The 14,154-nt window shown below is 41.2% G+C and overlaps 1 protein-coding gene and 1 non-coding gene across 29 annotated transcripts in view; both read right to left on the minus strand.

Moving 5' to 3' along the window:
- The window catches only part of PLXNB2 (plexin B2), a 251,026-nt gene that overhangs the window by 71,272 nt on the left and 165,600 nt on the right, over nt 1-14,154 (minus strand). For all 28 annotated transcript variants that reach the window (XM_040672252.2, XM_040672406.2, XM_040672271.2 and 25 more), the window contains 3 exons: nt 4,561-5,671; nt 2,728-2,910; nt 1,729-1,851 (listed from right to left, as the gene is read on the minus strand). In XM_040672252.2, the coding sequence (XP_040528186.1) occupies nt 1,729-1,851; nt 2,728-2,910; nt 4,561-5,671 (1,417 nt within the window). The remainder of the gene's footprint in view (nt 1-1,728; nt 1,852-2,727; nt 2,911-4,560; nt 5,672-14,154) is intronic.
- On the minus strand, nt 1,261-1,362 carry MIR1693 (microRNA 1693). Its single transcript, NR_035187.5, has one exon. It is a non-coding gene; the product is annotated as a microRNA 1693 (primary transcript).

The following is a 14,154-nucleotide window of genomic DNA, read 5'->3' on the forward strand; positions in this document are numbered from 1 at the left end:
GTACATCTTTTCCCACAACTTGCAGCTGTTCTGAAAACAGCAGAGCGTGTTTCAGCATTTATTCTTCCCCCCTCACTTCTGTCACTTCATTTCTTCCAGCTCTGAAGGCCTCCATTCTCCTCTAGCTGGCTTTCAAAGTGGGTTGGACTGCTCATTGTAATTAACTCCTGGAGATGACAGTAATGTAATGCCGTGACAGAGCTCCCAAGTTTAGTTATTCACATTTAAGCTGAACAGGTTTTGTAAAAGAAAATTATTATTCCCATTATTTAGAAACCAATGTGTCTATGAGAGCTACTTAGAAAAGATTAAACTGAAATACCTTCTTTGGGAGAAATTTTCTGCACTCTAAATTTAAACATTTTGTAGAGAAGGAATTACTAGCAGCCTTCCTAAATTCTCTATTTCAAGCACACTATCATCAGAAAACCTGCCTTGCTTCAAACCTGCATTGCCTCAATGCTCACGCTGCTCATGGCGCGGCCTGGTGAGGACATCAGGGCTCTGAAGCAATGTGCTGGAGCCCCATGGGGTGCCAGGCTGCCCGGTCTCATGTAGACAATGTTGAAGTTTGAAGCTCTGTTCCAAATCTGAAGTACCAACTACGCCAAAAAATGGCAGTAACCTGCAGGAACATGCTTCCCCCCACCATTTCCCCCACTACTCTCCTTCCACAGCCATCAGCATTCTCCCTGTGTTACTGCTACCGGGGCTTTTCCCATGTCCCACTAAGTGTCCCCACCAGTGCTGCAGTGGTGGCAGTATGTCACCTCTCCCATCCCGGGGAACTTCTGGGACATGTGTGTGAGTGACCACAGAAGTAAGTGCCACAAGCAGGTTACAGCTATAAGTGGCATCCCTGCCACCCCCTCCTTTCCGTCTTGCTTTTATTTTCCCTTCGAAAATCTCCACTGCTCCAGCTCAGAGAAGGGAAAGCAAAAAGAGACTGCCTGTTACTTTTGTAGCAGTCTGACCATTCCTCCTGCAGCAGTCCAGCTCTAGGCAGAAGCTCATACAAGGGTATTTCCGAAAGCTCTAAGTCTCTCCATTGCTTCTTACCTTTTGACAGCAAGACCCATGAGAGCTCTTGGTCTCTTCAAAGATATGAAAACACTGCTATGTCAGCTACTGGCATCCCAAATCCTGAAGTATTCACGAAATCACAGAATGGCAGGGGTTGGAAGGGACTTCAAGAGATCAACGAGTCCAACCCCCCTGCTAATGCAGGTTCCCTACAGTAGGCCGCACAGGTAGGCAGCTCAAGTGTTCTCCCTGAAGTGTGGCTGCCTGACACTGTGGTGTTCTGGTGCCAAACATCACAGCTTCATCCTTTGCCCAGACACCATTAGAGAGTTTCAGAGGTGAACTCACTTCCTGATTTCAGTCTGTGAGCATTAAGGATATAACCATTCTCCAGTGACAGTCAAGTGATTAAGCCCATCAGCTCTGCTTGAGGGAGCAAAAAGCAGAGGTGGGCTGAAGCTGGTAGAAGGAGGAACATAATTCTCCTTCTGTTTTCATCCATGCCCTAACCCCAGCAGCATTTTCATTTATTTGCAATATCCTGCTTTCCTTCTGCCTGTAAAGGTGCACGTACAAATGCAGTACAGGAGCAACCCCAGTGACGAGGGTGGGTTCCAGGAATGACAGAGAAACGTTCAAATCTCAGGTAAAGTCACAGAGAAAATTAAACTGGACCTGATGCTTAAAAAGAGAGGGATACATTACCTTGTCTGTGGTCATCACATATAGATATTCTTGGGTTTTGTCAAGGACCAGATCATTCTTTATGGGTTTATTTAGTTCAATAGTCAGAGAGCTGTACTCGATTACAGTGGATGACAGGAACACCTGTTCCATGGAAGAAAGAAGGGTGGTAAAGGTTGCTATTTTTTGATTATCATGAATGAAAATGCTATGTTTGCTCAAGTTCACAAATTCATATTGGTGAAAACATTTCAATCTGAACTATTTAGCATTAAAGGCAGCAAGCACAGCAGAAAAATAATGGAAAAGAAATTGCTCACTGCTCACAATAGCTAGTATTTGCATTGATTTTTTTTTTTTTTCCTAAATACTGATTTATTCAAGTGTTGTAAAACTCAAATTCTCAACTTGGAGTGACCGCACTTGAAGGTGTTCAAATTTGTTGACCTCCCTTACAATAAGCAGTTGTATCAGCTTCAAATTTCAAACAACACAGTGACACATGGCCATCATTTCTCTTCAGCAAAATAACACGTGGTGTGACAGTCTCCATAGTTTAACAGTGTGGACGCAGAAACCCTTGAACCATATGCTCCTACAGTCAGAGTTTACCAGAGCTCCCACTTTAGCTTTATATTGTTATCTATATTCTGTTCACTGAATGGCCACAATGATTACAAAATGAAAATGTGCTCTTAAACAAGTAGGGGATTGAATAGATATAAGGCCAGAGCAGATGTTAGATTACCTATGGCTATTTTTATAAGGCTCTCAGTAGGTATCTAAACCTTTGGGAGAAGTATCATTCAGTCAGTGCTAATTCTACCTGCATACTGGAAAGCTGAGGTACGCAAGAAGTAACCTGTCTTTTTCTTTGAAAGTAAATACACTAAGCGCCAAGAGAATCTGCTCCTGCTATGTGATCCTCTAAATCATGTTTACTTTCAGAGTATCAGCATGTCATCAGAACAGACTGCAACCTATCCAACATACTCCAAGCTTTGAAGTCAGATTTGTTACCTTAAGAATTTTTCCATCCGAAGTCCCCAGAAAGGCCACGGTGTGCCCATTCTCCACAGTCACTGTAACAGCCGTGAGATTCATCCCTTCTTTTTGTAATACTGGCTTCTCTATAACACCATTTTTACTTCCCAAGAGGTATGGTAAGTGTTCAGAGCCACAGGGGAAATTTTTGCTTGCATTCTAATAAGGAATAGCAATACAGAGGGATGTTAAACATTCAGATCACTAATTCCTAGCTAAGAATGAAGTGCAACACTGCTACCATGATATGATACCCCTCAGACATAGGGGAGCAGAAAGAGAGAAATGGATTGCCTGGCCATGTTAACCAAGCCAAAGAGCCGCAATCAGAAAGCAGTCTGCTAATTGCAAACTGCTTCAGTGCTGTTGCTTTCCAGGAGACATAGAGAGGAAATGGTCTTTGTTTCTGTTTCATTGCAGAAGCACATATTAAAAAGCAACCAGTTTGTTTAATTAGCTTGTCATATAGATCAGGTTTACCAATTTTGTTTTGAGGACTGTTTTTTAAGCTGTTTTGGTTTTTAATTTGCTGCACCCCATAGAAAAGCAGCCTACTGGCAATTGCCTCGTGAACATTCAACATGTTCATTATGCTTTAATCCGAAACTGCAGAAGGAAGTTCATCCACACTTTGTCTTTCCTGCTACTCTGCTCTCTGACTGGAAATCCACATCTCCCTTTTGCTGGAAGCTGAGGTCACTCCAATTCTCACAATTTGTGTATTTGGTGCTCACCTCAGGTGCAGAGTACTGTAGTGAGAAATACTGGGGTTTGGAAGCAAAAAGCATTTCAGCTTCTAATCAGTGTTAGAGACTACTGCATGGCTGTGATTTCATGAGATGAAGGATTCTGGGTCAGTGCCAGTAATGACCTGGTATTCCCATGCCTCATCCCTTCAGATGTTCGCTCCTACCCCTGGGCTGCAGCACATCGCTTTTCAAGCTGTGCTCAAGCAACTGCTTATGGAAGTGTGTAACTTACTTGCGTTGGGGAATTAAGACATCTTTCTTCAAGTTTGCTCACTTATTTTTAAGGTGATTCAGTCCTACAGCCCAGTTTACAGTTGGCTGCAGTAACAAATGGCATGCACAAGTGAGGACTGGGAATAGGTTGAGAGGCATGGACAAAAGCAAACATCTAACAGAGAAGCTGAAAACTGCATCATAAAGCCAGAACCATAAATTGAAAATCAGTATCTTGAAGGATGTCGGTGTCCTCCAGTATCCAAGGCAATGAAAAGCCATGAAAAGACATGCAAGGTCACCCTCATGCTGAGGGTCTATTTTGAGCCAGAGAAATTTATGAAAGCCACCTGAATATAAGAAACACGCATATTTCCAATTATCTGAAAATTCAAATCCGAGCGAAAAACAATACAGAACTGCAGGTATCACCTTCAAGATCAATAATATCACCTAAAAACATTATAGATATGTTGGCTGCGAACAGAATTGTCTGTAGTAATTGTCTGGAAGCTGATCATGGGCATAACAAATCACTGCCTATGACTCAGTAATTTCCACACCAGAAAGAACTCTTTAAAAGAAATGCATTCATGAAACCAGATAATATCTGTCTTTTAGAAGACATCAACTCTTTTTTAAAATACTGCAAATTATAAATATACTGTTGCTTCTATCCCACAACATTCCCAACCAAATGCAGTTTCTGTAGTGAATCCATTGAGTGAACATTACATTTTCAATCATCTGATCTCACTATGTTTTATCTCAAAGCCACATAAAAATTAAACAGTTGTATATTATCCTCTATTCCTATCACAGATTCTAACGTTGATGCTGATATTACCTGTCCATGTTGTCCACATGGGTTTTCTACTGCAAAGAGTTTGTAAAACATGCTGGTATTCTTATTTGTGTAGCAATCATCCCGGTTTTTCTCCATTTTTTCATTGATGTGCCTCAACGAAAACACACACATGGCAGATTTTAGGGAGCCATTATCTTTGTTTACTTTGCTGAAGAGTGCAATGAGCACTTTGTCATCTGAGGCAGAATCTGTAGTTTGCCTTTGCTGAGCCATGCTCTTGGCCAGCTCTTCTCCTGGGGTGGTGACGTAAGCAGAATGACAGTGATCATAGGAACCGTCCTCATCTTTGCAACCCAAGTCCATTTCAAAGTAGGAATAATAATGGGCATCGTCTTTGCAAAGACGTGCAATTAGTGTGCGGTTATTGACAGGCTGCTTCTCTTGCTGGTTAAAAATGAAGTAAACGTAATTTTTATCCTCAAAGACTGTCACAAATTGTTGTGTGCTTGAAGAATGATATGCTGACTTAACAGCTGCTGAGTCCGAATACATTTCAAAAATGTCTTTCCCATCCTTCTCGTGGAGCTGCCGAGTGCTGATTATTATCCCATTATCATTTGGTCCATTCCCTTTCCCAACAAACAGCACCTGATCATTGTCCAAGGAAGTGATCAGCCCCACCGTCGATACATTCTCATCGTTGCTTGCTACAAAGGACTTCTCTCCACTAGTTTCCACATAATGCATAACTTTGGTAATGTTTTCTAGATCTCTGGTGGCACAAATCCCTTTAAAAAGGCTTCCACACACCACAATTGTCTTATTTTCCTTGTTCAGCAACAATAATTTGTTGTAATTGTCAGTCAGTACTGCCTCCTTACATTGATTTTCTTCAATGGGAGGTGTGCATTTTTTGTTGTCCTTTCTTGGCCCTGTTTCCACATGTATTCGTACCACCAGATTTTCTGTAAGCTGATACAGAGCGTTTACCACTCCCAAATAGATTATGCCAGTGTCATTATCCACTGTTAGGTGATTTAGCTCTGTGGCACTTTGAAAAAATTTCAGTTCCTCACTTCTGGAAAAGGTGATGCAAAAGCAGCTCAAAATGCTTAGAGTCCAGATCCATAGAGCCATCTCTACGTAATACCTACGGAGGGAAAAGAAAACTGTGAAAATTAAAGAATAAAGTTGACATGAAATTCAGCGACGTGAAGTTTTATTTAATGATTTCAGACACGAGTATACTCACCCTTATGCCTGTGTGGACATCACAAAGATTATATAAAGCATCAAACCTTGTTAATTGCCTAGCCATTTAATATGTCAGGGAAGGATGGAACAAGGTCACGTGCCCAAGTGTTGGTCATATAACCAATTAGATAATCCTGTGCTAAAGCACAATGAGGTCAATGGACAAACTGAAACATAACAAGAAGTGGTCGTGCTTCTCCAGTTTCATACTGTGTGAACTGTTAATTAATGAGATTTTAAAAAGAAGCTGGAGGAGCCTGGCATTTCAAGCAGACGGGGAGGCCTTACAAAAAAGTAATAGCGGGGACATTTGGTGTTGCAGGACATTCCTGATAAAGGAAGAAATCCTTCTGTTGACTACAAGGAGGTCTGCATCTGGCTGTTTCTCTTTGAGAATCCCCCACTGCTGTAAAGCTGCTTCCTATGCAACGCTGCCTTTGATATTACTGGTATGCATTACAGTCTGACAGTTCAATTCACTTTAGCACCGCAACTGAATGGTTTTAAATCTGCCTTTAAAACATCATTTAATCACTGAGAGTTTTACGTGCTAAAGATGTTTTTATGTGTTGCATTGTTCAACCCCCTCAAACAGTTTCTACTTCCAAAGCAGATCGCCTGGCTGCGTGGAATTAAGCAAGCACTTTCTGAGACTTGTAGGCTGGCCTAATTTTAACTGCCGGACCTAAATAAGGAGGCAAATCCAAACTGGCTTCCTAAGAACTGAATGATTTTCAGTGTTTTCTGCAAGTTTTTCGTTCTGAGAGCATAAAACAGACGGCTTGGACAGAAATATCTGGAGGGAAAAATAAATTGTGTTTGGAGGAAATACTGAAAAAAACCAAGTATGATCCACAGTTTTTTAATTTTCCAAGTATGTCATGAGACTTAATAGTCTGATGAGGAGAGACTCTGTAAACTCAAAGGGAATCTGAGGATAAATCTGAAAAGTATCTGGTACTGTGAATAGAACTGAAAAAATGAAACACACAGAATACAAGAGAGACATTCAACAAAGTAACCTAACAGGTGAAAGCCGGCTAGGAGAAGGAAAACAGCAGAAAATACCAAAGGGAAAAAAAAAGAAAAATAATAAAAGTAACAATGAAAGAGCCACCCTTCTGTGCCAGTTATAACTGCTGTTCTGGCAGCAGTGACAGACTATAGTGGGATGTGAAGGAGAATTGCGTGAATCACCATTCATACTGGATAACTAAAGTTAATTATCAACAATGGGGTTGCAACAGCTGGAGCAAGGAGGGAAGAACCTTGGTTGTGAGAAGGAGCCACCTGCTGGGTCCCACCACCAGCCTTCATCACCTGCCATTCTGCCTGCCTGTGCTTACCGTGTTTTGCTCCTCTATGAACAAAACATGTGTGTAACAGTAAATCACTTTGTAGAGTGATTCTGACTTTGAAAAAAACCCAAAAAACTGACAAAATGTAACTTGGGATAACGATAAAGACAAAAAACAAAACAAAACAAAAGGCTAACTTCAAACTTACATTGCTAGAGTCCTTACCACAAACCAGACCAGTTGGCTGCAAAAGGAGGTCAAAGAAGAGCCAGCACATTACCAACAGCACAAGTCCAACTTCTAATGATAGGCTGACATCATGTGACAGTGACCTGGAAAAACCTAAGACTCATACCCCATTCTTGAGATACATGGACTTCAGCACATGCCTTGCAAGGTAATGAGGTGCTGGACTTCTCTGCAACAACCTTAGACCTTGTCTATGAAACTCAGAATGAATTCTGATATTATTTGTAAGAAACTCCTATTTCTTTCTGCTCCCAAGGACCTCAATTTTCCAAACAAGCTTTGGTCCCAGCTCACATCTCCACAGCTAAATGGTATGTCATCATGCGTGTCATCTAATTTCAAATATTGTCCCTGACATTTATTTGCAATGAAATAATAATAATAAAGAAAAACAGCTTGACACACTGCTGCAATGTTGTTTCACAACAATGTTATCATTCCGCCATCTATTGTGCAATGATCAAAAGCAGGAAAAAAACAGATTCATTTGTTTACGCTTTTCCCACAAAGTAATTATTGTCATCTCTGATCGTAATCAAAAAGCCTTAAATAGCTCTCCTTAGAAAATATGCCTCAAATGAATGGATAGCAATTCACTGTACCTTAAGCTCTGGGCTTGGTTCACCCCCATGTCCATTTATTTCAGTGGATTAAGAAAATATAACGAAAGAGCAGAATGCATCTGTTTATTTCTAATTGTACTACAGGTACTGAATTGTAATGCAGCTATTAGAAATGGATTGCTTAGCAGCAGTCATTCATGCCATGTTTTGTTCACTCTGGGCACTCAACTCATGGCACAGAGGCTGCACTTGCAATGCAGATGCCTTTGTCCCCTGGGAGAACAAAGAATCGTGCTGGTTCCTCCCAGAGCCAAAATTGAAAGAAAAGAAAAAGGAAAACAGAAAAAGAAGAGAAGAGAAGAGAAGAGAAGAGAAGAGAAGAGAAGAGAAGAGAAGAGAAGAGAAGAGAAGAGAAGAGAAGAGAAGAGAAGAGAAGAGAAGAGAAGAGAAGAGAAGAGAAGAGAAGAGAAGAGAAGAGAAGAGAAGAGAAGAGAAGAGAAGAGAAGAGAAGAGAAGAGAAGAGAAGAGAGAAGAGAAGAGAAAAAGATAGTTACAGGAGTAACCCAACGCTGTACAAAATGGGTAACACTTCCTACTATTTTCTGCCTTGTTTACTTCAGATGTAAAATATGAATGACAGTGACAGTCTCTTTCTAATCTGACTCCAGACAGCAGCTAGTAGATCATTCCAAATTCATTTTGGACTGTGGTGTGAGTGTTACAAAGAAATCAATGATGGTTTGATCTTCATTAGGATACCCATATAGGTTGAAGACATTTAAATCGTATTAAACATATTAGAGGAAACTATCTTTTGCAAAACTGGGCAAACAAATCCTGTAGGGCACCAAAAGGAAAAGTTTTATTTAAATTATTCAGAACTACATGCATTCGCTATTCATTCTGCCTTTTGTTTTTTGGCATTCGGTCCCTGTCGCTCTGCTCCCAGGTCAAACATGATGAAGTTATCACACACAGGGTAGCAGTTCTTCACTGTCTATATTGGCTTTGGTTTTCCCCCCTTCATCAGAGGGGAGAATAAACGTAAATAAGCTATGGAAAAGATCCAGACCTAAATCTCCACTCACTTCCAAAAGACCAAACTTTGGGAAGATAAAAGCTAATCAATTCAAACCAGTTGCAGTGCAACTACATCTCCTTCCCACCTGACCTGAACTTTGACTGTGGGAAGGGCAGCAGGAGCGGCCCTGCCATGGCCATCTGCTGGGCAGGACATCCAGGGCTGCTATTAACACAGGTGCCCCGCTGAGCTAGGTGCTGTGGAAATGCATCAAGGACCAGCTTCCTGCTGTGAAAAGCTGTTTTAAATGAATAAGTCAAGAAAATGTGAGATGAAATGAGTAAGAAAGGCAGGCTGGAGCACTGAATCTGAGACATCCAGCCAGGCAAATATATTTCCAATGGATTATTTACATTACTTTAATTATACATGGGCATGTATGGTTTACTCAAAGTCATGCTCTGATCATAGAGTCGTTAAGCGATGGAATGTCTTGGGTTGGAAGGCACCTTCAAGATCATCTGGTTCCAATCCCTTGAGACCAGGTACACACCCTCTGAGCAAGCACTTACTTTTAAGCACTTGGCAGATGTAGGATAAAAGAAGCCCAGCAGTGCAGCCAATCACATCACTGTTGTCACTATCCAAGTCCTGCCTCCATCCCCTGTGATATCATCAAAGTAATCTTTACCATTGTCCCATTAGGATTACTTGAATTGCAAACTCACTCTTACTTTTTGGATTCCTCCCTTTTTCATCATTGCCTTCCCCACCCTTCCCGAATCTCAAAATACATCCTCCACTTCTGGCTCACGTACCTTACAGAGAACGATTTCTATGAAAGTGGTAGTCCCCAAAAAGAAAAAAAAAAAACTGTATTATGAAAAAGTCCATGTTAATTAAAAAGAATGCATGGGTAACACACAGCCCTGGTGCAGCCAGTTGGGCACTCAACAGGTGTCGGCATTGTTTGGTGAGAGGGAAAAGGTGATTCAAGGCCAGGCTGGATGTGGCTCTGGGCAGCCTGGTCTGGTGGTTGGAGACCCTGCACATAGCAGGGGGGTTGAAACTAGATCGTCATTGTGGTCCTTTTCAACCCAGGCCATTCTATGATTCTATGTCAGCAATGGAGCACTTTAGAAGAAGCCCTCTGAAAACAAGTACAGTCATGCTGCTTATGATAAATACGAGACTCTGCAAGTTGTGTGCAGGAAACATAGAGCACCCAGGAGAAGGCTTCACACACAAAAATGCAGTAAAGTGACACTACTTAGAAAGGACACAGCTACCGGCACTGTCCCATTTCTAGCTAGATCGATTTTAATTTAAGTAAATGTAACTTCATGTCTTTCTACTCAAGCAAGACTGATCATCTTAAGTAACAGTCAATTCCTCAAAAGGCATGCAGAAAGTAATGAGCATCATACTGCAGAAGTGCAAAGTGAGCTTCAGATTGACTTCCCACAACTCCCATTAAATACCCACAGGATCAGCACTAACAGCACACAGACACAGAAGGGACAGCTGTTTTCCTCCTTTCCTGTACCTGCACACCTGAACCTTCAGCTCTTCAGCCACCCTCAGTTACCTTTCTTTCTGCCTTCAATATAATTTTAGCTTCGTTACTTCATTTCTTACAAACAGTTCTATTGGATAAAAGAATACCAAGCTTTGCTTCAGTCTGAATAACTGACAACTAAACATACGCCCTGAAACAACCAACAAAAAAAGTCCAATGGATGAATAATTTTCCCAATTCAGCTTCTCTGGTGTTTTTTGCAGTTGTGCCTTTCTAACTATACTGTACTGAATTGACTGTGGTAGCTCATCTAGCCTACATGAAGTTTCCTGACTTGTAACGCTGGGTCTAGAAACAAATGCTTCTGCCAATGGATGTGTGCAAAATCAATCTGATGGGCTTTCAGAGTAAGTGATCCAGAGAGCTGTGGTCCCCACTGAAAACCCTTCCCCAGTCAGAGGAAAAAGATCTCCAAACTGCAAAACAAAAAAGATACAAATCCAAAGGATGCACTCAAATGACTTAGAGATTTTGGGAAATGAGGAATTAAAAGAAATTTCTCCTCTCTCTCAGTTGATGAACTTTGTGTTTAGCTTCAGGTGGGTTTTCCACGAGCCAAAAATAATTCACCTTTCATACTTAAGCTAAAAAAAAATTCAAAACAGAAATTGCAGAATGTATGGATAAGGGATGAACAGATTTTCTGTTAGGATTTCAAAGTTTCTAATTTTATGAGAACTGCTTGTAAATGTGAGCATCCTCCTCCACAGCCACAACTCTTATTACTACTTCCTAAATACAATCAAAGAGATACTTCACTGGTTCAGAAAAGGAATCACCTGGAAAAACACTGCAGAATTCAAGTGCATTTCCTAAGAGGAAGGCAACACGCTGGAAAGGCTTTGTAGATAGAATAACTTCTTTTGTAGACTATGGCATAAGTCCAAGACTGTTTTTGTAGAAGAAGAGCAATCCCTGTGATGGGAGACCATCCTTTACTTCTGTTGGTTTGCTGCCAGCAGATGGGACCCATGGGTTGATGACCAGCGGGAAACTTCTTTGCAGGGGATGAAAACCCATCCAACATCTGTTTCATTAGAAGTTGTGATAACCTATACTGCTATTTTCCTTCTCTTTCACTGCTTCTCAAAACACAATTTGCTAACATATCCTCAGATGGGACAAACTGTTCTACCTAATGAACCTGGAAACGTGGCAAAAAATGGGCAAATACTTATAATATAGATTTTACTCCTTACGTGGAAGACAAAGACTGTACTAGACAAGGAAAACTCTCTTTAAAAAAAAACAAACAATTTTAATAGTATAAAGTTTATTTTTAATATGTATAATAATCATATTGATATGGGTCTTTTATAAGGCCTTTTGTAAATTACAGAGTTGCAAAGGAAATAATGAATGTTATACCTTCAGCCACTGTGCATTCTGCAGGTGTTCTGCTGTGTAAAACAAATGGAAGACAGATGGGACCATAAACTCAGGTTACAGAAAAACAGTGTTTCCTGTACCATGGTTTAGCCTGGGCAGGAATGAGATAAATTCTCGGACCCACAGAGGGGTGAATTTATTGCTCAGGCCTGAAGGTTCAGAATAACCCAGTGATAGCTGAAAGGACACGAGAACATGCAGAGAACAGTGGGCCTGGGAAAGGGGCATGGGAGGAAGATCCTTTTATCACCCTGAAGACTCTTATTCTTCAGAAGACCGGGGGTATCAGCAGCCACCCCTGCAGGACGAGCTCAGATAACTCACTCCCTGAGCAAGACCAAGAACCTGTGTATGTTGTGAGGCATTCCACAGCGTGGACAGTGGGATCTCATGGGGAAAGAGACAGTTTGACAGGATAGTGCAGTGTGACATACAGAAACCTGCCCTCACTAAATGCTAAGGACTTTACTTGACGTTTCCCACCAAGCTTGCCACAACATCAGATGAGTTTGGGAGTCTGCACCTCCAGTCATATCATATCCCATCAAACCTGCCACCTGCCTTGTGTCTCACAGTCTCCAAGTGGAGAACACAGAAATTAAACAGAGCACCTTACCCAGCTCTAACTTAATCACTGGTAACCATAGAAAATAGTACTGCAATACACAAAATGGGTCAACAACCCAGACAGCCCCTTGCTTCCAAAATGTTTTCCTGTCCCAGCATGGAAAAGGTTTCTCAAGGCACTACAACTGAAGTGTTAATTAACAGCTGGGAGTGCAACAGCTTTCCACAGCAGGTCCAGTATTCACGAGGTTCCTGCCATCAGCCCACCAAGGACTGCCACAGACTTGGTGGAAAATTGGCACCAAGGGTTGAGTTACAGGTTTAAATAAGACAAACAGCAAATTCAGAGCCTGCATTAATAATTATGTCATTAGCTTCAAGTTAAATTAATAACACTATTGGTAGTCTGAATCGAAACCTTTCATCCACATATACCTGAGCTCCAAAGTATTTAATATTCTGAGCCAGACCCAAATTCAGAGCAAGAGGGAGCAGGAAGAATGTGAGTCTTAATTTTTCAACTAGGAGTCACTCAAAAGAGCATTAAGAACAGCTAATGAGATGGAGAAAATGCATACTTACATATTTTGCAATCCAACTCAAGAATTTCCAATAATGTGCTACCTCTGCAACATCAGCAGGTAATCAAAAAAAAAAAAAAAAAGAGAGAGAGAAAAAAACAACAAAAAAACCCCACCAGATGCAATTTGCAGTTTTATTTGGACTCTTAGAAGCAGAGCTGTGCTATGCAAAGCTGAACTCCAATGATTTCCTTGGCTTATTACAGCCAGACTTGACAGCATTTGGATTTAGAAGATCTTCTACCATGGATACTGCCATAGTCCAAGGTGGTTTTTTGGTAGGTTTGGTTTTTTTTTTTTCTAACTGCTGTTAGGAATAATAAAAAAACCCTCTAAGTGAAAATATCTTCAAGAGTTCACAGTGCCAAGTAAATTCTAATATATTCACTGAGAAAAGCTACTGCAGAAAGACCTTCCTCCCTAGCACAACCTACCAGCAATTGCTGAGTATGACACACTCGGAGCTACAGGTAGCTTATGCCAGAAAAGTCTCTGTAAATCCTGATTTTTATTATTCTAATTCTTATTATAATGAAAATACATGCTTTATCACCTCACATCAGATGGCTGCATATACACAGTTCCAGTCCCACGGACTGGTGCTTGCAAGGAAAAGGAGAACGCTGCAAGTGCTGGCTCCACACTGCGGCAGAAACTGGCCTTCTTGGCCCACATCTCCCATTCAGTCTGGCTTCTATATTCATCCCTCCATCTTTTTTGTGTTTTCTCTGTAGAAATGAAGCACCCATTTTAATGAGGCCTCGCTTTCTCAGTTTTACAAAGATGCAGTTGATCTGCAAGAAAAGCAGCCGAGTGACGTGGTTAATAGCCAGCAGCTGACTCGGCAGGAATCTGAACCCACAGCATCCCCCCTTTGACCTGCTTCCTGGTTGGTTTCTGTGTGTTTTGTTTTAAAACACGACGTCTCCTACTAACAAAACTTCAGGTTTTTATCTTATTTTCTTCAGTCTTCATCGCACGCTATGCCTGGTAATGCCCAGAACCTCTTTATGGACCAAAGCACATCTACATCAGCCTGCAGTCAGCGCATGACCATAGAGCCCATTCGGACACACCTGAAAATGCAAACAGGTACCTAGACACTCCTCACTGCTGGAAAGAGATAAGCCTA

The sequence above is a fragment of the Gallus gallus genome, chromosome 1 (genome assembly GCF_016699485.2).
Source record: "Gallus gallus isolate bGalGal1 chromosome 1, bGalGal1.mat.broiler.GRCg7b, whole genome shotgun sequence".
Taxonomy (NCBI): Eukaryota; Metazoa; Chordata; class Aves; order Galliformes; family Phasianidae; genus Gallus; species Gallus gallus.